Below are 27,148 nucleotides of genomic sequence, written 5' to 3'. Positions count from 1 at the left end.
ATCGATGTTTCTCTCTCATCGATGTTTCTCTCTATCCCTCTCCCTTTCTCTCTGTAAAAAATCAATAAAATATATTTTAAAAAAAGAAAGGAAAACAAATCTAAAAAGCCAAATATATTGTTTTAATTATAAAATGAATATGATGGTCAATTCAGAAGCTATAAAACCACAGACTCATAATTTAACAAACCACTGGGCACTATCCCAGCAGATTCAGGCAAGAGAGCAGAAGAGTGATGTAGTTTTTAATCTCACATCCCACCCATTCCCTACTCCCTACTGTTAAAACCACACACATACACAGAGAGCAACTAGTACTGAAAAACCTTGGTGTAAACATCTGTAACAGAACTTAGTGTGAAAGTACCCCCAAGTTCCCCAAAATATACAAGTGGGTGGGGACAAACTACCAAAAAGACAAATTTGGTATCAGGATCTGTGCAAGGCCAAGTAGAAGGAAGCAACAGGGCATCTAGAGTCCTGAGACACTCTGACTCCCCACCCCATAATCAACAGGAATTCAGAGGAGCAACTGGGCAGCAGCTGAAACTGGAGTTTTTCAAAACCTAGTGAAAAAATGTAGGCAAGTGTATGAGGTCCCTGAAGAAGGTAGCGAGGGCTGGTGCAGGTTATGCACACTCAAAATCAACCTGCCAGTTCCTCAGACTGAGGAGAAACTACAGGAACAGAATCCAAATTGAGAAGAACAAGAACAATAGAGGTCCAGACAAACAAGGCCCAGATAAAGGAGGGCAGAACCAGATCTCAGAAAGTAAGCTGACGTATTTCTTTACACTCGACAGAAGAGAGAGGTCAGAGAATAGTTAGAAAAGCTACCCTGACCCACTTGTCCTTTCTAACAGAACAGGAAAGGCAATTTCATGTAAAAATAGGCAATAGAAGATAATCTAGGTCAAATCCCACACAAAGAAAAAAGAGAATAAGGAACAAATACACCCCTATGACAACAAAAGCATCACAGACACATGCTGGGAGACCAAAGAAAACTATAACAATACCTCAAAATGAATTAAAATACATCAAGAAAACGACATAAAAATATGAATAATATAAAAAAATTAGAAAACATTTTAAAATGGGTATTAAAATTCAAGGGGAAAAATTTCAGAAAATACTAAATTAAAAAGATTATTCACAGTGAATAAATACAATAATTTCTTAAGATAAAAAGGGTGAAATGGCCCTAACCGGTTTGGCTCAGTGGATAGAGCATCGGCCTGCGGACTGAGGGGTTCCCAGGTTCGATTCCGGTCAGGGGCATCATGGTTGCGGGCACATACCCAGTAGGGGGTGTGCAGGAGGCAGCTGATTGATGTTTCTCTCTCATTGGTGTTTCGAACTTCTATCCCTCTTCCTTTCTCTCTGTAAAAAATCAATAAAATATGTTTTTTTAAAGGGTGAAATGTTTAAAGATCAGTAATAAAGAAAAGAACCCAAGCAAAACGGACAAATAACGAAGATATATAATAGCAGTCCCCAAAGAAGAACACTTAAACAAGGGAACAGAACAAACACTTAGAGCTTCAATTTTCCTGAAGTTGAGAATAAAAAAAGACTTGACATTGACACGACATACTGAAAGAACATACCATGTCCTATTCCAGAACAACCCATAACAACACACTGTAGTAGCACGGGGGAAAATTGGAGGAGAAATCCTGTGGGCTTCAAGCAAAAAGAATAGGCATTCATGAGAGAAAGAAAATCATATTTGAATCAGACTCTGACAGTATACCTTATGCCAAAAAAAAGAAAAAGACTGTGACCCAAGAAATTTATCCAGACAAACTGACTTTCAAATAAAAGGCTTCAGATACACTGTTGTTATACAGAAATGCAAGGAGTGTTTGCTCAAAAGCCCTTTCTGAAGAAACTAACAAATGAGCAAGACAACCAAAATGACTGGATAGACAATAATATAAGGAATGATGGTGAGCATTGAGTATGTGTTTATTTGAAGAGTTAAGATTAAGGTAAATTAAAGGGAGAGACTATGTTGTATAAACAGTGTTCTTATAATGCAGGTGCAACACAATTACAAAAAGTGGCAGCACTGAATCATACACTAAAAAGTGGTTGAAACAGTAAGTTTTATGTTATGTATATTGTACCACAATAAAAAAGGGGGAGAAGCCCTAGCCAGTTTGGCTCAGTGGATAGAGCATAGGCCTGTGGACTGAAGGGTCCCAGGTTCAATTCGGGTCAAGGGCACATACCTTGGTTGCAGGCTCAACTGCTGACCCTGATCAGGGCACATGCGGGAGGCAACCAATTGATGTGTGTCTCTCATATCGATGTTTTCCTCTCTCTAAAAAAACAATGGATGCCTGATTGGTGTGGCTTAGTGGTTGAGCATTGACCTATAATCCAGGAGGGTCATAGTTTAATTCCCAAACAGGGCACATGCCCAGGTTGCAGGCTCGATCCCTAGTGGGGCGTGTAGGAGGCAGCCAATTGATGATTCTCTCTCATCATTGATGTTTCTATCTCTCTCTCCCTTCCTCTCTGAAGTCAATAAAATATATATTAAAAGGGGGTGGGGGAAGTACCTTTTAAGTTTACATTGATACTTTCTATTCAAATTTAGAACTACAAGGTTTTCTATCTTCTATCTTAAAGCTGTATCTTCATTTTTCCATATAAAGAATCCTGGTTCTCATGAAGAAAACTGATTATGATAAAACACAATGTTTATTTCCATAAAATCATAATACTTAAAAAACCAAATCAGTAACCTTTGGAGAATGCTGAGAAACCAACTTGATTTTGAAAACTGGTAAATAAAATTTATAATGTATCCTACCTTTCCTCTACAAACTACTAAAAGGTAATAAAGATAAGGTGAGGTTTCTCTTTATAGAAAAACTCTCATGAAGAAATGACAGGAATTAAAACACCAGTCAACAACCCCATTAAACAGGATCTAGTAAGAACTGAACAGCAAGAATGCTAACATCATAAAAGTAGAGATATTATATAAAGTAGAGATGCTATACATTTCCTGATAGAAGAACACATATCACCGATGAAACTGTGTTGCCTACACAAACAAACCTGAATCTGACGAAGCCTCTAGATCCAATTACCAATTCTTGGAAAGTACAAAAGCCAGAGATACGCCGAAACCGGTTTGGCTCAGTGGATGGAGCGTCGGCCTGCGGACTGAAGGGTCCCGGGTTCGATTCCGGTCAAGGGCATGTGCCTGGGTTGCGGGCACATCCCCACTGGGAGATGTGCAGGAGGCGGCTGATCGATGTTTCTGACTCTCTATCTCTCTCCCTTTCTCTCTGTGGAAAATCAATAAAATATATTTTTTAAATAAAAAATTTAAAAAAAAGCCAGAGATACATTAAACTACATGTAGATGCAATCAGCAAAATCCAAACTTTGGGAAACTCTCAGGACAGTGATCCAATTTCATCAACAAATATTTTACAAGGGAAAAAACAAGACGGGGTTGGGAGGCGGGGGGAGGATGGGACCTATAAGTTAGGAAAAATTTAAAATCACTTATCAAGTGAAAAACAAAACTAAACAGAACAAAATTATTAGAGATGCACACTGGTTGGGTCCAGAAGATTATAATTGGAAGGAAGCCTTGAGCAGCTTCTGGATAAGCCGACAAGTTCTACTTCTGACCTGAGTGATGGCCGCAAACATATTTGCCTTAAAATAATTCATTAGCCTACCATTTATTTATGTGATCTTCCATTTGTATTTTAATTATAAAAAGTACATGAAATGCTTATATACATATGTATTCGTAAGTTTATGATTGTTTATGATTTTTATACTTGTAATATTTAATCATACCCCCCCAAAATTTATAGTAATACATATCACAAACCTGAATACTAGGCAAATGTCATTAGTAGGCTAATTAAGGTCTCCACAGATTCCATGCTCAACACTGTACCTTACACTTGACTGAATGTTTAAAAAAAAAAAAAAAAAGAAAGAAAGAAAAACTTATCATACACCAATTCCAAAGGCTGGGGAAACAAACAGTATCACAGACACTGGGCTAATATCCATAATATATTAAAAGTCCTGATGAATCAATACTTAAAAAGATGCCCATTAGAACAATGGGTAAAGAACACAAACAGGTTAATTCAGAGAGAAAAATACAAACTATCTTTAAAGGTTTTATAAATAAAGACAGTAAATAACCAACCCCCCAATAACTAAAACAAGTTGACAATTATCTATTAGCTTGGCAAAGACCAGGATTGATGAAACCCTCTAAGTACTGGCCAGGATATAGGGAAACCAGCATTCATATTACTGGTGGGCGTGTATGTTAACATCAATCTTACAAATTAATTTGGCTTTCTATTAATTCCTCCTACAGAAGTCAGACAAATAAAAAGACATATGTACATTAAAATACTGTTGGCAATAATGAAAAACATGAGACTAATCCAAATGTCCATTAATGGGAGATTTAATGAAGTTATAAAATGAAGCCAACAATGATTAAAAAGAATGATATGTGCTTATTCTGAAAGCTCTCCACAATATAAAAATATAAGTATAAAAAGTAAATTGCACACCAGTATATGATGATGCTACTGGAAAAATTGCACAACACTGGTCTATCAGAAGTAAACACCCATGTAATTCTAGCATTGGACTGAGAAAGTACTGTATACATATCAACATTTAACCATGTTACCATCCACACCCCTTTAAAGGACAGCCTGCAAGGTTATGAATATTAATACTACCTCACTGGTACTATTAAAGAATATATGACATTTGTGCAAAACTTACAAGAGTCAGGTATATTATTCGAGGACCTGATGCGCTGTGATGAACTGGAATTTACCTTAGACTGTCAGTCATCTTGACCTGAATGAAAGTGAAATGGAATAATGTTATCTGACAATATATAGTAAGTGCATACAAGATGGAGAGTTGGAATTGAATTTCATGAAATAAGTACCTTACAGACTTGTGACTGGTGGTTTCCATGCTCCTGGGGCAAAAGTAGTCATTACTTATTGGCCCAATATTGCCACTTAACTGTCAGACACCAGCCTCTCTTTCCTTTGGGTGATGACCAAATTCAAAGGTGTGTTATACTGAAAAAGAGTATTGTACCCATCTATTCACAAACAATGGGAAGAACTGAGTGATGGAATGTGTTAAGAGACCACTGGGCAATCCTGCTTCAGCAGTCCAGGGACTTTCTTGGCCATTTGACACCTGGTAATCCTTTTTTCTCCTAAGAACATATAGAATTATTCAACTTTTTCATCCCCCCAAAATGTGAGTTATACCAAGATATTGTAATAAAGCAGGGATGTCCCGTTATCATTGTAGTTTGCGTGTGAGAATTTTTTGCATGCCTATTTTTTTTGTCTGTTAGAGAAAAGAAGCCCGCTCCTAGTGCCCAAATAAGAACGGATCAACTGTAGTGGAATGCTATTACTGCCAATCATTTTAGGACTTAAAGCTCAAACACTTACCAGATAATGTAAGATTGGGTAAATCATCCTCTCTAGGCCTGTTCTTCAATAAATGAAGGCAGTTCTTAGGGTTTGGGGAGGTCCAAACGAAATATAAAGTATTTAACTAGTAGGCACAAAAACATACATTGTTTCCTTTCTCCCTTTGGTTAGAACATTTTCCCAGATATGATTATTTTAAGGAATACACCTCAAACAATATATGAAATCAAAAAACCACAGCAGCCCTAATCAGTTTGGCTCAGTGGATAGAGCGTCGGCCTGCGGACTGAAGGGTCCCAGGTTCGATTCTGGTCAAGGGCATATACCTTGGTTGCGGGCACATCCCCAGTAGGGGGTGTGCAGAAGGCAGTTGATTGATGTTTCTCTCTCATCGATGTTTCTAACTCTCTATCCCTATCCTTTCCTCTCTGTAAAAAAATCAATAAAAAATATATTTTTAAAAAAACACAGCATCTAATTCTTTGCACAATAGATCTTTCTACAATTTTCTATTAAAATTCACTGCCTGATTCTTGGATCAGAAGACTTTTAAAAAGTGGCATAAATACTGCTTCTACCACACAGAGTAATTACTTCCATGGAGCCACACCATTTGTGCTATACAGAGGACTGTGAACAGCAGCAATTTACAGGAGAAAAGAGTTCTAGGTATCAGCTTGCCATCCAGGTAGTACTATGTTTTCTCTCTGAATACAGAAGCAGGTGATGAAGTTGGGGCCACACACAGGTAGAACTGGTGTGAGCAAACACTGGCAGAAGTTCAGGCAGGCCTTTCCCTTGCCTGAGATAGTTGCTGCTGAAATGAAAAATATCCATTACTTCTAAAATCTTTTCAAGGGAAAAAAATAATAAATCTTCACTTGAAAAGAAACGCCAAGATACTGATAGCAGTTTCCAGTATGCATTTTATGGGAAGAAACTATAAATTGATAGTTTTTATACTTAGTTTCCACCAGTAGTATAATTTTGGGAGGTAAGGAGTTTATTTTAATGGACAGAAAATCTGTCTTTTCTCATGGGTTAAAAAAAGGACTGGAAACTACTGCCCATGGCCAGCTGCCTGTTTCTGTAACTAAGAATTTATTAGAACACAGCTTCACCCATTTATCTGCATTATCTATGGCAACCTTCATTCAGCAGAGTTGGGTAGTTGCAACAGACATCATATGTGGCCTAAAGCCTAAAATATTTACTATCTGACCCTAGGAAAAAAACCTACTGCCCCAGCTGGGTAGTTCAGTTGGTTGGAGTGTTATTCTCTACATCAAAAAGGCTGTAGGTTTGATTTCCAGTCAGGGCACACCTAGGTTGTGGTACAATCCCCAGTTGGGACGCACAGGAGGCAGCTAATTGATGTTTCTCTCTTTCTCTCTCTTTCTCTATTTCTCCCTTCCTCTCTCTCTCTAAAATCAATAAAGACATATCCTCAGGTGAGAATTAGAAAGAAAAAAAAAAAGGCCCTCCAACAACTACATTAAAATATTACCACACTATACTAAGGCTCAGTAAAACTTCCTTAGAAAGAAAACTAAGGTAAAATACAAAAGTACAAATGACATGCTTGCTCTGATTCAGGCACTTTCAAGATCATAGTTTATTTCTTCAGATAAAAAGATAGTATACATATTAGGGAATCCATCTAGTAGTTTTGCATTGAATGTTAACCAAAAAAACTCTAGACACCTGAAAGCCTCACTATTAACATGAACTATGGTAATAAAAAATTTGACATTTAATTTGTTCAATATATACTATTTACATTATGAAACCAATAGTGATATTATTGATAAACAGTGATAAAGAAATAGTAAAAAGCAAAGGTTTATATTTCTATAATGTGCTAATTGTCATAATTGTACATAAAAATTAAAACATAGCAGAGCTTTCTGTTATAAAATTCTTAATCATCTGAACTGTAGTCATTACTTGATAACAATTTACATGCAACATCTGCTATAAATGACATTTGATTTCTTTGTGAGAAATTGTGAGTAGATAAATGACATTTAAGAGCAAACATTAATTTACTTGTGGTCAAAAAAACAAAAAAACTGTACTCAAGATTAGTACTGGTCACAAGCCTCTTCCATATAGAAATGGTAAAAACAGTAAGACAAAAGTATTTGCAAAAGGAGATGCACAGCTGAAGAGTGCCATGAATGGCACAGCTCAAAAAATCTTGGGACCAGACACATATCTTTTCTCTCTCCTTCAATGGTGAAAGGTCTATTTTGCCATCAAATAATAGTAACTGAAGCAAGTGAGGACACCAGGTGTACAAGAAATTAAATCTTGCAAAATACTAAGATGGAGGCAGGTGTGGCCAGAAGAAGGGACAATTTATATATAATTCAAACTATATACAGCATAACTGGAATGCAGCCCATCCCAAACTGGCTTTGTGAAACAGTTGGACCGTTATGATTTAATAGTTAAAATTATAACAAGTTGTATAACAGATTTACATGGGACACAAAATCAAAGGGGCATTTTATATTGTTTACTGTGTTGTTTCAATTTAAAAATAACTTTGCTAAGTATACATCTCAACTGAGGTCTATGTATAAAACATCCTAATAGATACAGATATTTACCTTTGGTGAGTTAAAGGCCTTTTTGTGATTTCTGTCTGAATTGTAGGCAGAATGGGAGATGCACATGCATATAGGGGAAAACTCAAACTGAGGTAATCCGAAGGTCTGCATGTGAGGAGACTGGAGGTTACTTTGAAAGTCAAAGCATACCAGAAATCCAGAACAGGTAACAGTGAGCATGGCAACAGAAGGAATGGAATGCCAATATGGCAGTAAAACTTTTTAAAACAGAAAGAGGAAGGCCTCTCGTACCAGCAGAATCCTGCATACATATTAAAAAAAAAAAAAAAAGCCACCTACCATTTCATAAAACAAAAGCCAATTATAGTGTGGGAAAGTATAAATTGCAGAAAACCAGAAGTCAATAGCAGAAAAACTACTGGTTTACTTGAGAGGGAGGAGGAGGCTTCCCCCTGGGCAGTTACTTGGTGAAGGCCGCCACCACCGCCCACAGAACCTCGTTGGCGTTGGCCTTCACACATTCCACCTCAGGATCCAAGTCGAGGAGCTGCCGCACTCTCTTGGTGGCTAAATCATACTGCTCATCCAGCAGGGGAGCAAAGGCATTCTCCAGAACATCCGAGGCGTGGGCGAGGTAAATGAGGGCCAGCAGGCGCTTGTCCATGCGGTGAGGGTCATTCACCCATTTGTCAAGAACAGCTTCCTGTACCTTCTTGATGAGGCGCTGCTTAATGTTGTTGTTGGTGAGGGGATGTGTGGTCATGTCAAAAAGTAGGAAGTTCTGTTTCTCTGTTGTCAATACGCCCTTTTCTACCAGGTTTTTAGCTAATCGTTCCCGTACATTCCTTAATTGATAATGCAGTTTTAATGGATTCCATGTTTCACCTAAACAAAATATTTCAGAAGTTAGAAATGTAGGTATTGGATTCCAGTCAAGATAGAAGAGAAGGTAAGTGCTGTGCTCACCTCCTCCCACTACTACATCAAAATTGCAACTAAATTATGAAACAAACATCATTGAGAACCACCTAAAGACTAGCTGAACATAAATGCTATACCTGAGGAGATAAAGAAGAAGCCACAAAGGGACTGGTAGGAGAGGCAGAGACATGAACTAAGCTGGTCCCACACCCATGAGGTGGCAATTAAGAATCAGAGGAATACTCAAGCTGTGGAGGACCCACTAAGGAGTAAGGGGTCCCAGCCCCAGACACCAGTGCTGGGAAGAGAAGTCCCCATAACATCTGGCTGTGAAAACCAGCAGGGACAGCATCCAAGTGAGAACAAGGGCTGCTGGAGTCCCGGGCGCTCCTCTTGAGAGGCCGCACAGTCGCACTAGCTCACCAACTCACTCACATGGCTCCAGTGTAGGAGCTGCAGCTAGAAAAGTACCAAGGATATATAGGGAGAAACTAAATCGACTAGCTTCAGGGAAAGTGCTGGAAGAGCAGGGGTTGAGACAGCTCTCTCCCAGGGAGGGAGTGCTGGCAGATACCATTGGTCCTTTGTTGAGCCCTCCCCCAACCCAGCCAGCCAGTCTAGCATAGATGGGCACCAAATCAAAGCTCTCCATTAACCTGGAAACACCATTGTCCTGCCCTGGTGATTCCCTGAGACCCTAACCTATCTAACAGCCTGCAGGTCCACAAACCCAAACAAGCAGTGGCTGTCCATGGTGTTTCCTGTACCTCTAGCTAAGCTACCCAAGTCTGGCACAAGCAGCAATAGGTGTGAACTTGCATTGTAACTATCATCAAGTAGCCCAGGCCTGGCATACACAGTGACCAGTCTGGCCTTGGAACACAGCCTCAACAAGCAGCCATAAACCCCACACAAGTTGCAGACTTGGTTTGCAGAATAGCCACTCCCAAGCAGCAACCAACTGCAATTTCATAGCTCCACCAGACAACAGCCCCAAGCTGGGCACAATCAGTGAAATTAGACCATACAAAAATCAACTCAAAGTGGATAAAAGGCTTAAATGTAAGACCTTAAATCATAAAACTTACAAAAGAAAATATAGGCAGTAAATTCTGACATCGCTCTCAGTAACATTTATTTGGAAATGTCTTCCCAGGAAACAAAAGAAAAAATAAACAAATGGAACTACATCAAACTAAAAAGTTTTGGGATAGCGAAGGAAATTATCAACAAATCGAAAACAACCTCCTGAATGGAAGAAGATATTCACCAATGATACATTTGATAAGGGTTAAAACCCAAAATATGTAAGAACCCCTCCCCCTAAAAAACAAACAAACAAACAAAAACAACAACTAAAAAATGGGCAGAGGACTTGAATCAATATTTCTCCAGAGAGGACATACAGATGGCCAATAGACATATGAAAAGATGCTCCACATTACAAATCAGGAAAATGCAAATCAAAACCACAATGAGATATTACCGCACACCTGTGAGTATGGTTTCCATCAATAAATCAACAGTGTTGGCAAGGATGCAGAGATAAGGGAACCCTGTGCATTGTTGGTGGAATTGTAAATTAGTGCAGCCACTATGGAAAACAGTATGGAGGTTCCTCAAGAAATTAAAAATGGAACTACCATATAACCCAACAATCCCTCTTCTGGGTATGTATCCAAAGAACTCTAAAACACTAATAAAAAAGGATATAAGCACCCTCTATGTTCACTGCAGCATATTTACAATTCAGCCCTGGCCTGTGTTGCTCACCAGTTAGCACCAAAAGATCATGGGTTGGATTCCCCGTCAAGGGCACGTATGTAGGTTGCAGGTGCAATCCCAGGCCCAGTCAGGACACATATGGAGGCAATGGATCAATATCTCTCTCACACATTTGTGTGTGTGTGTGTGTGTGTGTGTGTGTGTGTCCCTCCCTTCCCTCCCCTCTCTAAAAATTAATGGGAAAAATATCCTCAGGTGAGGATTAACGGGGGAAAAATTAATGGAGGAAAAATTCTCAAAAGAATTAAAAAAAATGGTTATTATAAATTTCTAAATAACTTAAAGGAAATATGAAAAGACCTTTTTTTTAAACGAGTAAATGATCTGAATTGTGATTTTTCATTTTGTGAATAACTTTGTAAAACTAGGAACTTGAAAACAATTATCAAATAATAAAGGGTTGGTACCATGAATTATTAGTAAATTGAAGTTACTGCCTGCATTTAAAGAAAACATTCACTTTCCAATTTAAAAAACCTAGCAAATTAGCTTCCGCAAAAGGCAAACAACCATTGCATTCAATTTCCTTGGTAACTTCAAAAAAGAGCTAAAATGTATTTAGGGGTCCTATTAGACTTTAAAACCTAATTGTATAAAAGAAAAATATAATAATAAATGAAATACTAACTTATAACAAGTTATGGAGCCAGACTGGTGGATATGATTTCAACTTGCTCATCTCCTAGCTATGCCTTAGAGAATATCTTGGCCATTTATTCCCAAACAAAGGCATGGGGTGATATGTGCATAAGACTATTCTGAGAAACCCTAAGTTAAATTTCTCTTTGGCAGACCTGAAAAACAAAACAACCTCCCCACCACCACCACCACCACCACCACCAATGCTGCTATACAATGACTTTTTTCTTTTTCATGGGAAATAAATGGGATTAGCAGTTTATGGCTGTCTATTATATTAAAGTTATACTAAGGTTTATCTACAACTTATCTATAATTAAATCTTATCTATTGCAACCAATGGAACAAGTAATGCTTACAAAGTTGCTGTAAGAAATTTCTCAATTTCAAAATATGCTGACAAGTCAGTGTTGCTACTAAAAATGAGAAGAGTCTGAACACAGACAGACCCACTGTCAAATAAGGTGCTCCATTTATGAGTGGACCTTCTTATGGGCAATCGCTCCTGCCTCAGAGGAAGTAATAAAAAGGCATTTTGCCCTTGCTGGTTTGGCTCAGTGGATAGAGTGTTGGCCTGCGGACTGAAAGGTCCCAGGTTCGATCCCGGTCAAGGGCATATACCTGGGTTGTGGGCACATCCCCAGTAGGAGATGTGCAGGAGGCAGCTGATCGATGTTTCTCTCTCATCAATGTTTCTAACTCTCTATCTCTCTCCCTTCCTCTCTGTAAAAAAATCAATAAAATATATTTTAAAATAAATAAATAAATAAAAGAACCAAATTAAGTAAGCTAAATACAAAAAATAAAGTCACCCCTGAGATTAGCATAGATTAACAGTATAAATTGGGGTGGGAGAAGGGTAGTTGTGTAAGTAAAAGGAAGATACAATAAGATTTAATCTATACTAACTACTAAAGATTTAGCTGCTTCAATTTAAGCAGAATATTAAATAACTTTCAAATATTTGTAATAAATGCCTGATAAAGAAATAGTACTAAAAATTCTAGATTAAAAGATGTTACTATGATCCATATTATTATTCATCAGTCCCTAAAGAATTTATTTACCTTTTTGTAAACAAACTTGTGAGAAGCATATAGAGAGGCAAAGTTCTTCAAAGAGTATGTCCTCTGCCTAACAATTACTTCAGTGGAAATGACATACTGGCAGCTACCTACATAATTCACTACAAAAAACTTCTCTCTTCCTTGACATCTTATTACAAAACTAAAAGCAGCTGTTCAGAAATTTGGCAGTCTAGTGACACCTTGTGACCAAATTTATCAACTACATGTCTTAAGATTTCAAAAAGCCAGAAACTTTTATTACATTTTTAAATGTTTTTATTAATTTCAGAGAGAGGAAGGGAGAGGGAGAGAGGGATAGAAACATCAATGATGAGAGAAAATCATTCACTGGCTGCCTTCTGCACACCCCCAAATGAGGACAAAGCCTGCAACCCAGGCATGTGTCAACACTCAACCACTGAGCAACACTGGCCAGGCCAGAAACTTTTATTCTTAAAAACAGTTTTTAAAACACTTTTTAAGTCTTTGCCTCAAATATATGTATATTTATCAAATTTTAAATTAATGATATATAAAAATAATATTTATAATATATCAGTAGGTTTTAGCATGTATGATGTAGTGTAAATAATAAAATTAACCCTTGAGTATCTCTCTATCCAGGTAAAGAAGAAACCTTTGTCAGGACCTTAGATGCCTCCTGTGTCCTTCTCTGCCTCAGAAGCAATCACCAGACCAACTCGTGTTACTCATTCTCTTTTCCCTACCACCTATGTAAGTATCAATACATCGTTTTGAAAACCAAGTAGCAAAAAGACAGTGGATAGGGCCACCCATTTTAGTACTCCTGTAATCCCTCTGAATAGGAATGCTTCCCTCTTTCTGTCTCATTCTGATCCTTCACAGGCCTAAACCAAGTTCTATTTCCTCCTCCAACTACTAAAGCTCCAAGGACTTCTTTTTGAGTTCCTTCACTTTCAGAGAACCCTATTGTTAAACTCTGTGAGTCTGTCAGATGTCCCAAAGGCAAAAGTGGAAGAAGGCTAACCAGAGAGGGTTGGCAATGGGTGGGCCACAGTGCTATACTGTTTTTTCATGTGTTAAGTAAGTGGATTTGTGGGTTCATATCAACTAGTTTTAGCCAAACAAATCCTCATCAAATGTGCAAGGTAATTTTAAGATCCCTACAAAAGAAATTATAAATTATCCCCAATATCAAAAGCACAAAGAAGGGAAAGAATTCAAGTTTTTCCTCACTGAATGAGGTAAAAAAAAACTTTACCAGCAGATCTACAAGAAGGCAGTCAAAAACAAAATTTCAAAATTATCAAAACAACCTGTGAATAAGTTTGATTAGCTAGCCAGTGTTGCTCAATGGTCAGAGTGTCGGCCCACGCATCTAAACGCCTCAGGTTTGATAAGGGCAAGTACCTGGGTTGTGGGTTTGCTCTCACATTGCTCTCACTCTCTTCCCCTCCCTCTCCCCCTTTCCCCTCTGAAAAGCAATGGAAAAAATAACCTCATGTGAGGATTGTTTTTTAATCTGAATGGTTGGAAGTATTACATACACCCCCCCCCATAAATCCCCTCCAGCTAGTCCCCACCCCAGGCCTTCACCACCCTTCTACTGTGAGGATTAACAAACAAAAAAAGAATGCACCCTGTCCTAAATGTAAAGTGCCCATTGTTGCCCTCTTAGCTAAGAATGTAATATGTGTATTCAATTTTTAAATAAACAAACATGTAAAACTCAAATTTTTTTACTAATAGAATATCCTCATAATAGGGACTATTATTTGAGAAACTGAGAGAAATGACATGTTAATTACTGATCTCTAACAAAGTCCACATGTTGTTTAAAACAGTTACTTTAAAAACAAAACAAAACAAAAAGTTACTTTAAGCAGCAATACATTTGAACATGAAATAACAATACATGTACAGTTGAGCCTTGAACAATGCATGGGGTAGGGGTGCTGAACCCTGAGCAGTCTAAAATCCACTTATTACAATTGACCAGATGACTTACTTGTAACACATAAAGTCAATTAACATATATTTCATATGTTATATGTATTATATACTGTATTCTTACAATAAAGTATGCCAGAAAAAGAAAATATTAAGAAAGTCATAAGAGTCCTAACTGGTTTGGCTCAGTGGATAGAGCGTTGGCCTGCGGACTGAAGGGTCCCAGTTTCGATTCCGGTCAAGGGCATGTACCTTGGTTGTGGGCACATCCCCAGTAGGGGGAGTGCAGGAGGCAGCTGATAGATGTTTCTCTCTCATTGATGTTTCTAACTCTCTATCCCTCTCCCTTCCTCTCTGTAAAAAAACCAATAAAATATATTTTTTTAAAAAATAAAGTCTTAAGAAAGAAAAAATACATTTACAGCATTTATTGAAAAAAATTCCACATATAATTGGACCCATAGGGTTCAAACCCATGTTGTTCAAGGTCAACTGTGTGCAGAAGATATGTTTTATATAAGAGTAGTAGAGAGGAAGAACAAGGTAACTTAGATCCTGTACAGAAAGATCTCTCTATCTAGAAGATTAGACAAATACACAAATAATATAATAGTAGCATTAATGCTGTCAACCAAATTATTTCAGGTTCTTCTCCACTACATTCACACTTTCCTATCTCCTTAAACTTAGAGGAGGCCATGTGACTTGCTCTGACCAATGAAACCTGAACCATGTGTCATTTCTGAGCAGAAACTGAAGAGCCTGAGAGATCTGCCATGCTCATCTTCCCTTCCCAACAGTGACAATGCTCAAGATGGTGACAGTCCCACTGCCTGCCAAAGTGAGAATGAAGTGGCCTGTGACTGACCAACAGATGAGTGAGAAATAAACTATTATTCTGAGCCATTAAGGTTTTGGGGTTGTTACCACAGTTTAACCTAACCTACCCAGAATAAGGTGACATGAGGTAATTCTGATAAAGAATGATGGGAGCTCTAAATAATAATATTCCATTTCATTCAACAGCTGCTCAGTCTTGTTAAAAGGCATGAACTTATTAAAAACACTATTTTCCCCATTCAGTCACTAACTTACAACTTAGACTAAATAACTAAACAAACTCTTAGCTATTGTGTCTAAGTTCCATTCGAAAGGATTTTAAACTTTCACAAAAAAACTTTTGAACATAATTCAAGTTCTAGTTTATACACAGAAACTCACCACTAAGTAATTCGATCCAGTTCTGGACTGTTTCTGCAGGCTGAGTCTCCTTAACATGCTTTAGAGCTTCATCAAGAAGAACATCCCCTGTTGGGGCATCAGACTTACAGATCACCTAAAATGTAAGCAACACGAATAAAATGACCCACTGATACCTTTTCTCTGACTTGATCTCTTTGAATGAAAAACTTAAGTAATTATGTAAGTAATTCTTTATGGCTAAAGCCCCAAGTGTACTTGCAATAGCAAAATTCAGATTTTAAATTAATTCTATATTAAGAAAATCCGGTATTTAACCTAACCAGATTAGCTACAATCATGAATGAAAGTAATCTTAATTAGTAAAGCAAAATGCTAGAAGATACTAACTGTAATTCCTTTCATTACTAAACCTTGGGCTATTTGACCCAGAAATTCATTTTTTAAACATTTATTAGTTGCAGAAACAATTATATGTAACAATTCTGTATATGAAAAAGGTGGCATTTTACACCAGTAGAGAAATAAATTTGTCAGTGATTATTAAAACAACTGGCTAATAAATTAGCAGTAAAAATTAAGACATGACTCCTTAGAGTTTATACCACAATAAAGATTTAAATAATGAAATATAATTGTGAAGGTGAGAAAGGTTTTTTCAAAGTTCTTACAACTTGAAGAAAATACCAATAGGCTTAATGACATAACATTTTTAAATACAACAGTTTTTTTTCTAAACTATATTGGGATATAGAATCCACCTTAACAGTGGAAAAATCTAGTTGGGGAATGAGACAGAAAATTACTATACTGCTTTAGCCAAGTAGTAGATCTCTACAGCCTTCATTAATGTTCTTGCTGCCTAAACAACAAATTTCTAGTATAAATTCTATAATATCAAATGTGAATCTGTTAGCTATTAAAATGTTATGAAATTTAACAGTATTATTTTTTAAATATAACAGTCCTCCTCTTAAAATCTGTCCTCAACAATGTGTCCTTTACATTTTTGCTCAAAAAAGGTAACCTTCTTTTGAAAGATTAAAAAATATATACTATATCTATTTGACAGTGTGACCCAATATAAATATAATAAGGCCAAAACCGGTTTGGCTCAGTGGATAGAGCGTTGGCCTGCGGACTGAAGGGTCCCAGGTTCGATTCCAGTCAAGGGCATGTACCTGGGTTGTGGGCACATCCCCCATGGGAGATGTGCAGGAGGCAGCTGATTGATGGTTCTCTCTCATCGATGTTTCTAGCTCTCTATCTCTCTCCCTTTCTCTCTTTAAAAAATCAATAAATTAAAAAATTAAAAAAGAACCACAAAGCTATTTTTTTTCATTTTAGTTACATTAAAAAAGGAAAAGATACAGGTAGAATTAATTTTAATATACTTGACTTAACCCACTATAGCCAAAATATTAACATGCAGTAAATATTCTTAAATTAAGATATTTTACATCCTTCTTTTTCCATAGTAAATCTTCAAAAATGCCGTTTGTTTTTATTCACAGCATGTCTCAATTTGCACTAGCCACATTTCAAGTGTCTGGCTCACAGACAAATGTGGCTAGTGGCTATCATATTGGACAATGCAGATACAGAACATTTTCATCATCACAGAAAGTTCTTTGGACAGTGCTCTTCAAGACCATGCTTTTAGTGTGTGTGTGGTGGGGGGGGAGGGGGCTGTTGAGAGAATAAGAAAAAAGAAGAACCTTGGGAGAAAGAACTGTATGTCTACATAACTGGGGTCATGCCACATCACTTCTTAAATCCATACAATCTAAGTTCAATGCCCACCATATGCCCACATGCGTTCACCAACTTCTGGGTATAAGTAGATTTTTTTTTTTAAATTCTGTCCCCTAAATCTGTCTCAGAGGGATCACTTTTCTCCATCACCATTGCAATTATTCTAGTCTACCTAATCTAGTTATCTTTCACTTGGATTAAGTTTCCTAATGAGTTTTAGCCATTTTCAATCCATTCTCTTCACTGATCTTTATAAAAGGCAAATCTTATCATTCCATTGTTTCTGCTTAAAACTCTTCAACGACTCATAGAGGATGTCCTAAACTCCATAATAAAATTCAGCAGTGTATATAGACCACTAGCAAATATCCTGTGCTCACACATATAATTTCTACTTAGTTCTTTTTTTCCCCCTTGGAGGAGGGAATTTCATTCTTCCTGAACAGTTAACCAAGGATGACAAGACATTTGAAGGAAAGCCTTCAGCAGCAAAGAGACCAAAAGAGAGGAAATAAGAACTCTGATGAGTCATAGATAACACAAAGAAAACTTTCAAAAGAGCCATAATATCCTCAGATATTTTAAAGATAATACATTCATAAAACAAGAATGAGAAGCCATGATTTAAAAAAATGAAAAAAGGACTCCTAGAAAAGAAAAACATGAGCCAAGGTGATGATTTAAAAAACACAAAAAACAAAACACCCTCAACAGATATTTAAAGATAAGAGAGGTCAGAGAACATCAATTATACCTCAATAATGCTGGGAAGTAAACAAAAATCAGAAAGGAAAAAAATAAAAAAGAGTAGCTAAGAGGTCCACATTCAGCTTACAGAGTTAAGAAAACGGAGGGCAAAAGATACAAGAATATAAGAAAACTTTCCAAAACCAAAAGACACACATTTTTCACAGTGAAGGAGTGCATAATGAACTTTAAAAAACCCACATCAAGGCAAATCATACAATTTCAGAATACCAGGGATAAATAGATAATCAATACCAAATGCTTCCAGAAAGGAAAAAGCAGATATCATACCAAGAATGAAAATTAGAAGGGCACCAAACTTTAATGGCAACTCTGTATACTAGAGGACAATAGAGAAATATGTTCAAAAATTATATGCAGAACCCAAGGACACAGACAATAGTGCGGTAAAGGCCTGGGATGGGGATGGGGGGTGAGCGGGGGCGGCCAATACAGGCTAGAAGGGGTCAGGGGGATAAAAAGGGAACATCTGTAACACTACAGATAAGTTAAAAAAAAATTCTATGGAAAAATAATTTATACCTAACATCCTATTGCCAGTCAAATAAAACTAAACTGTCTAATAAAACTGAAGTAGCATCTTCAAGTACACAAAGTCTCAAAACAGTTTCCTCCCACAAGGATGGAAGAAAATTAATTAGACCCAGAAAACAGGGGGTTGAAAGCAGTAAAAATGTGACAGGAAGTTCCAGCAGAACCAAAGTATTACCGGCTCAGATTGAAGCAAAATGTGAATTTTAAAGAAGTTAATGGAATTATAAATTTAAACATTTGAAAATTAATACTACTAAGTTTTCTCTGATGGAGCATGTAAGAAAAAAGGACAGCTACATAGAAAACGTTAAAAATAGAATTATTAACTTTAGGGGGGGAAAAAACCATACAAGAAAGGAAAATATCACAGGATATAACTAACTAAAGAAAACAATATTAACATAGTTGTAATGATATAAAACAGTCATTACTGTTGTGCCAACAATTATGACATACTCTATTAGAAAGGGGGCGGGCGTAGAGGTGATATGTAAGAGAGCCAAATATGCATCTATTCGGAGAGTAAACAGCATCTCAATTGATTTACCAAGAAATGGCAGTATAAGTTTAGAAATATGGAGGTAAATGCCAAAATAAATAAGAGAACTGTAGCAAGCTAAATGGTTGCCCCTAAAAGGTGTTCATGTCCTAACCCCCAAAGCTAATCCCCATTAAATTTTTGTAGATAAAATTAAGTTAATTAGATCTGGAGATGAGACTGTCCTAGATTATCCGGATGGGCCTTAACTGCAATGGCATACAAAGGAGGGACACACAGACAAGGCGACATAAAAAAAGAGTACGGAGAGATGAGGCCAGAAGCCAAGGAAAGCCTGGAACCACCACAAGCTAGAAGAGGAAAGGAACAGAATTTCCCTTAGAGCCTTCAATGAGAGCACAGCACATTCTGGCCTCCACAACTGTGAGATAATAACTACCTGTTGGTTTAAATCACAAAGTGTGTGGAATTTGTTAAGGCAGCCCTAGGAAATTAATATGAAGACAGAAACTGGTTGCCTCCCAGAAGCAGGACTAAGGAGTGAAGAAAGGTAAAGAAGACTGCTTTTTTGTTATAAGCCTTTTGGTACAATTTGACTTTATAACTACTCTATACATATTACCTTAATAAAATCATTAATTATTTTAAGTGTGTAAATTAAATTACATTGGAGTATTTTTTCAAAAGACCTATCAATTATCTACCTAATTAAGATCTCAAAAGCAGGTAGAATGAAACAATAAGCCCAGGCAGGCAGGGAACATGTGTCTCCTGATCACCATTGTATCTCCAGGATCTAGCTCAACACATGGTAGACTTAAGCACTAAATAAATATAAGTTGTTGATAACTAACACAAAACTGGTCTTGTTCCCAAACAAAAAAGTTTCAATATCAGTACAAAAACCCATATCAATATCTTTTAACCAGGTCTGGGCTCCATACATTAATGCAAAATTACTTAAAATTACTAGCAACCTCTGTGTATATTTCACCAATAACTGTAACAGCAGATTCTTAAAGATCCCCCCCCCATAATTCTATGGCTGCACAGTAAAATGAAACAAAATTATATTCAGCTTTATGATATATTTATATAAAACAGTAATTTTATTTTTTTTAATATTTTTATTGATTTCAGAGAGGAAGGGAGAAGGAGATATAAACATCGATGAGAGAGAATCACCAATTAGCTGCCTCCTGCACACCACACACTGAGGGTTGAGCCTGCAACCAGGTATGTGCCCTGACTGGGAATTGAACCATGACCTCCTGGTTCATAGGTTGATGCTCAACCACTGAGCCATGCCAGTCCAGCTAAAACAGTAATTTTAAAACTAATCCTATGCCAGTTCATTTTACTTTTAAATGCCTAGATTAAATTTAATTTTAAAGTCCCATGAAAAAGATTTTTCTGCTATATATACTATGTTTACTTTGTATAAAACTTTTAAGAATCATTAATGGCTTTCTTTCCTATATGATTATTAATCTCCATCGCATTATCAATAAAAAAATGTTCCATTCTGGGCCTTGCTGGGTGGCTGTTGGTTGAAGCATCAACCCATACACCAAAAAGGTTGGGTTCAATTCCCAGTCAGGGAACATACTAAGTTGCAGGTTCAGTCCCAGGTTAGGGAGTAACTGATCGATGTTCTCTCTCACATCAATGTTTCTCTTTATCTATCTATCTCTCTCTCCCCCTCCCCCCACCTTCCCTTCCTGTCTCTTTAAAATCAATAGAGGAAGAAACCAAGATGGCGGCATAGGTAAACACCTGAAATTGCTGCCTCGCACAACCACTTCAAAATTACAAAACTACAACTAAAAGACAAAACGGACATCACCCAGAACCACAGGAAGGCTGGCTGAGTGGAAATTCTACAACTAGAAGGAAAGATAAAAGCACACTGACTCAGAGGAGGTGCAGAAGTAAAGTGCAGAGTTACGGAGGCACACGCGGAAAGGGCTGGCAACTGAGGACAAGGTTGTCTTTTTCAATCAGGAGGGAGACACAAGCTCCTGACAGCTCTTAACTCCAGTCCCAAACAAAGAAGAGGAATCTGCAGATCTCTCCATAGCTCCTGCTGGGTAGCCTCAGGCAGAGGCTAAATTAGTACCTCCTTAGAGATCCAAGAGCCAGTGTACCCAGTGGTCAGAGTGGGACCATCCAATTACAACTCCTCGGATCCATAAGGGACACACTCAGGGGGCAGACTCAGTGAGCACCAAAGCCCCACTGAAGCAAGTCTTGCCCCAGAAGGGTGTCTCCAGCACAGAAGTTCTCCCACTGCAGACACAGCTGATTCTCACAGCCAATTGGCCTGGAGGTCAATTCCTCCAAGTGATACCAACAACAATCAAGACTTAACAACAAGACTGTGCACAAAGCCCACAAGGGGGTGCACCAAGAGTGTCCACCTCAGGTAACTGGGGAGGCTGAGCCACTGGGCCCTATAGGACACCTGGCACAGAAAGCCACTCTATCAACACAGGGAAGCATAAAAAATGCGGAGACAAAGAAACAGGTCACAAATGACAGAAATGGAGGAAAGCAAACTACTGGATATAGAGTTCAAAACTACGGTTACAAGGTTTTTCAAGAATTTTCTAGAAACCACCGATAAATTTAGTGAGACCCTCGATAAATCTAGCGAGACCCTCGAGGATATGAAAAAGGACCAACTAGAAATTAAGCATACACTGACTGAAATAAAGAATATTATACAGAGATCCAAGAGCAGACTAGAGGATCGCAAGAATCAAGTCAAAGATTTGAAATACGAAGAAGCAAAAAACAGCCAACCGGAAAAGAAAAAAGAATACAAAAATATGAAGATAGTGTAAGGAGCCTCTGGGACAACTTCAAGTGTACCAACATCCAAATTATGGGGGTGCCAGAAGATGAGAGAGAGCAAGATACTGAAAACCTATTTGAAGAAATAATGACAGAAAACTTCCCCTACCTGGTGAAAGAAATAGACTTACAAGTCCAGGAAGCGCAGAGAACCCCAAACAAAAGGAACCCAAAAAGGACCACACCAAGACACATCATCATTAAAATGCCAAGAGCAAAAGACAAAGAGAGAATCTTAAAAGCAGCAAGAGAAAAACAGTTAGTTACCTACAAGGTTGTACCCATAAGATTGTCAGCTGATTTCTCAACAGAAACTTTGCAGGCCAGAAGGGAGTGGCAAGAAATATTCAAAGTGATGAAGAGCAAGAGCCTACAACCAAGATTACTTTACCCAGCAAAGCTATCATTCAGAATAGAAGGTCAGATAAAGAGCTTCACAGATAAGAAAAAGCTAAAGGAGTTCATCACCACCAAACCAGTATTATATGAAATGCTGAAAGGTATTCTTTAGGAAGAGGAAGAAGAAGAAAAAGGTAAAGATAAAAATTTTGAACAAGTACATATCTATTAACAAGTGAATCTAAAAATCAAGTGAATAAAAATTCTGATGAACAGAATAAACCTGTGAATATAACAGAATCAGGGGCATAGAAAGGGAGTGGACTGACAATTCTCACAGGGAAAGGGGTATGGGGGGGTGCAGGAAGAGACTGGACAAAAATCATACACCTATGGATGAGGACGGGGGGAGGGGGGCTGAGGGCAGAGGGTGGGGTGGGGACCAGGTGGAGGGGAGCTATGGGGGGGGGGGGTGTGGGGGAAAGAGGAACAACTGTAATAATCTGAACAATAAAGATTTAATTAAAAATAATAAAATCAACAGAAACATATCCTCAGGTGAGGATAAATAAGAAAGGTTCCATTCTGACCTAAACGTTTTAGATTTCATTAGGACACTCTATTAAAGAAAAAAGTTTTGAAACACCATGGCCCCAAGAAGCACAATGAAAGTTATGTCAAGTCTTTCCAAATTACAGCTTTCAGAAGCAGGAAATAAAGTGTGGAGTCTTTTTGAATATGTGAGAAGCAATGACCAGTGATCATAGCAATGAATTACATTACTCGTTACACACAAAGAACCAGGAAACCAAGAATGAAAAAAAGATACAGAATCATAATTTAATAAAGATTTAACTTTAAAATCAACTTCCTCTTTAATTTTTGAAAGCTATTAGTAGAAAAACTCTTCATTTTAGGCAGCACAAACTCTTTCATAAAGATGTATTTATTTAGCACTCCTCTTACCTTTCTTGTTAATAGACTTTTACGTCTCATTCCACAAGCCTCTAGTTGTAACCTTCCTCTTAATGCTAATTCAATTAACATACAGCCACGTAATCCAGATGATATACAGTCATTCCAAAATGATGTGTAACCCTATTTAAAAAAAGGAAACAAAATAGCTAATTTACTTTTAATTCAGAGACAAAAATAGAAATATTTTTAACCATTTGGTGCCTTTTACCTCCCATACCTTGCCATAATAATTTTAAATACAATATTGAAAAAAATACAATCACTATGCATTACTAATCTAGGATCTTCAGGGGTTTACCGTCTTCTCACTACTTATCCTTACCTGTAGATGAATAACTTTAGAAATCAGAGGTTTAAATATATAGTATCTTTCATTCTTCATTAAGTTATGTGTTTATTAAACTCTTCCATATTGCAAGGACCAGGGTTCGACAACACAGTTAACCTCAGATTACAGTGGTTTATTATCAGTATACTATGTGCAAGTTAAGCAGCTCAGGAAAAACCATCTAGCCCAATGTGGCCTCAGGAAGAATTAGAGTATCATTCATTCAATCCAGTCTACGATGAAAATACGAAGTTAATTTTGGAAGACTATATTAGAAAATTTATGTATGAGCTCATGCCTTAAATTCTGAATGAGAAATAGTAAAACGATCAGATGGGCCTCCAAAGAGAAATTTAAGAGCCTATATCCAAAGTGAAAGAACAGCCAGACAATGAGATTGATAAGACACCTAGGGATCTGGGGTTACTCAAGTCTATCAGGAATCAACTAGATGAAGTCGGGGCATTCTTTGAGAGCGAATAACTGGGAGTTGTCTAAATTATGACGCCATGAATTTGCCAGCAAGGTTGCCAGCTATCAGCTTAAAGCACCCAACTCTGAAGAGGAAGCAGAAGCTACAACTGGTTCTAGTTAAAAGTCAGAACAGGATAGCATAATCTTGTGTTGTAGTAGGACCCTAGAGGACAGCACCACAGGGATCCCTAACTAAGCTTGTACCCACAGCTCAGGAATTTGTGTAATAAAAAAGCTGTGTGATTTGCAACTGCATGTTTCATGTGGTGTGATTCCTCCGGAAGTTAATTGAATTATTTTTCGTACGCTTAAAATTTAAATTAAAGCCTCTGGTCTTTGTTGGTCCTAAGCCTGCCCTCTGGTCCTGTTTTCGTAGTCTCTTCGCTAGTAACTACATGAACATCCCACACCTGCACAGTTAAAGTTTATCTCAAGGGATGCCTTAGATACACACCCCAGATACTTTCCCAGGATCTCCTTGGGACATCTTGGCAAAAAGAAGAGCAGGCAAATTCATTCTCTCAAGAATGGAGGGCCTAGGATTAAGAAGGCCTAAACTCTAAGACCCTTTGTTCTGGCACTTTCTCAAAGTCGGTACTTTGTCAGGCCACAGTGGTTGTTAATCTGTGTATTTCAGAAGATAACTGACCATCAGGATCCTTGGGCCTTCACTACTGACACAAAGACTTAGCCTAAGGAAGTTACCACCCCTGAGAATGAAGGCTTTGGGAAAATGAGAATTTAGATTAAGGGAGTAACAAGGAAATAAACAAAAATATCATTTTGAAGAGGGAGATTTGCCTGGCCGGCATGGTTCAGTGGTTGAGCATCAACCTATGAACCAGGAGGTCATGGTTTGATTTTCTGTCAGGGCACATGCCTGGGTTGTGGGCTTGATCCCCAAGTGTGGGGCGTGTAGGAAGCAACCAATCAATGATTCTCTCTCATCACTGATGTTTCCATCTCCCTCTCCCTCTCCCTTCCTCTCTGAAATCAATAAAAATATATATATTTTTAGAAAAAGAACTAAATTCAAAGCAATCAAAGGGAAAGAATAAGATTACCAAAATAAAAAATAAAAGGACAGAAATTAAAGAATTAGAAGGGAATATTATAAACAATTCATGACAATAAATTAGACAATCTAGACAAAATGTTCAAGTTCCTGGAAAAAAAAAGACATAAATTACCAAAAATGGCTCAACAAGAAATATAAAATCAGAATAAAACTATAACGAGAAATTGATTAGGTAATAAAAATCTTCACAGAGTGTCACTGAGATATAAGAAGAATGTAGCTGGACCAGATGTTGAAAGACCTGAACACTGACCACCCCCCCCCCCCCATAAATACTTAAGGGATTTTAAGGTGGTCATTTAATATCCTCTTTAAGTCTCCATTTTCTCATCTACACAATGACAGAGGTAGACTTCAAGCACTCAGCAAGTATGACTCTAATCAATTAAGAATTCCCTAAGGGGATAAATGTGACTTAGAGCAAAACAGTATACATGACCTATTTTAATTTCCAAAAAAAACATTTGCAAGTCAAATCATCAAGGGTATTTTAAAAACTCTTTAGCATATAAAGAACAGTCTGGTGAATGTTAACATATAAGCACTTATAATGAAGTACCTGAAAACTGGTGTTTGGCACTATTACATGTAATTTTAAAGAGGACAAGAAAAAGTTCAAGTTTTCACTAGACACTGAAATCTTTCTAAATATCAAACTGTTAAGAAAATTTGGAAATATCTTGGCACACTCTTAATAGTTACACAGGCATGGTAAGTGTGTAATACATTTAGATTTTAAAATCCAAGTTAAAGACTCTCTGGTTGATAGATGCTGGACTCCATGGAAACCTAAAAATCACCACTATTTCCTAAAAATCCCACATTCCAGTATGCTGAGATAATTAATGAAGCCTACAGAAGATGGCCTGTCATCAAAAAGAATATGGGTTAAAAAGCCAAAAAATAAAAGATTTCAAAAAAAAAAAAGAGGAGTTATCCTATCCTTGTATAGAAGCAACTTCTAAAATGGTTCCCAATGATCCCTGCCTCTTGGTATTCATGCCCTCATGCAATCCCCTGCTCTTGAATACACACTAAACCTGGATACTTGATTCTAAGAAATAAAATATGGCAAATATGATGGTACTAGAGGCCCGGTGCACGAAATTTGTGCACGGAGGGGTGGGGGTCAGCGGGGGTCCCCTCAACCAGACCTGCACCTTCTCCAATCTGGGACCCCTCGGGGGATGTTCAACTGCCAGTTGAGGCCCAATCCCGGGGATCGGGCCTAAACCGGCCGTCAGACATCCCTCTCACAATCCTGGACCGCTGGCTCCTAATCGCTCACCTTCCTGCCTGCCTGCCTGGTTGCCCCTAACTACCCCCAGCCCCCCATTGGCCTGATCGTCCCTCACTGCCTCTGTGTGCTGGCCTGGTTGCCCATAACTGCCCCCTGCTGCTGGCCAGGTCACCCCCAACTACCCCCCGCTCCCCACCAGCCTGATCGCCCCTCACTGCCTCTGCATGCTGGCCTGGTTGCCCCTAACTGCCCCCCGCTGCCAGCCAGGTCACCCCCAACTGCCCACTCCCTGCCGGCCTGATTGCCCCTAACTGCCTCCCCTGCCAGCCTGGTCGCCCCTAACTACCCCCCGCTGCCGGCCAGGTCACCCCCAACCCCCAACTGCCCCCCCGCCAGCCTAATCGCCCCTCACTGCCCCCCCTGCCAGCCTCATCACCCCCAACTGCCCCCTGCCGGCCTGGTCACCCCCAACTGCACTGCCCCCCCCATTTGCCAGCCTGATTGCCCCCAACTGCCCCCCCCCCCCCGCCGGCCTGGTCATAGGCAGCTATCTTGTGAGGGTGTGAGGGTTAATTTGCATATTACCTATTTATTATATAGGATGTCACCTCAGCAATTAGGCTACAAAAAGACTGTGATGTTCACCTTGGGCCTTCTTCTCCCTTGCTTTGCCAACTACCATGCTGCAAGTTGTTCTATATA

General features: G+C 38.2%; 1 protein-coding gene across 1 annotated transcript in view; it reads right to left on the bottom strand.

Annotated features, from left to right (window-relative positions):
* Window positions 1–7,068: 7,068 nt before the first annotated feature.
* Window positions 7,069–27,148, bottom strand: part of GOLPH3 (golgi phosphoprotein 3) — a 35,228-nt gene continuing 15,148 nt past the window's right edge. The window contains exons 2-4 of the mRNA XM_059694725.1: window positions 23,315–23,446; window positions 15,619–15,733; window positions 7,069–8,938 (exon numbers count right to left, since the gene is read on the bottom strand). Of these exons, the coding sequence (XP_059550708.1) occupies window positions 8,514–8,938; window positions 15,619–15,733; window positions 23,315–23,446 (672 nt within the window). The 3' untranslated portion in view covers window positions 7,069–8,513. The remainder of the gene's footprint in view (window positions 8,939–15,618; window positions 15,734–23,314; window positions 23,447–27,148) is intronic.

The sequence above is a fragment of the Myotis daubentonii genome, chromosome 4 (genome assembly GCF_963259705.1).
Source record: "Myotis daubentonii chromosome 4, mMyoDau2.1, whole genome shotgun sequence".
NCBI lineage: Eukaryota > Metazoa > Chordata > Mammalia > Chiroptera > Vespertilionidae > Myotis > Myotis daubentonii.
Note: the sequence above shows the minus strand (reverse complement) of the source record. Positions and strands in the feature narration are given on the sequence as shown.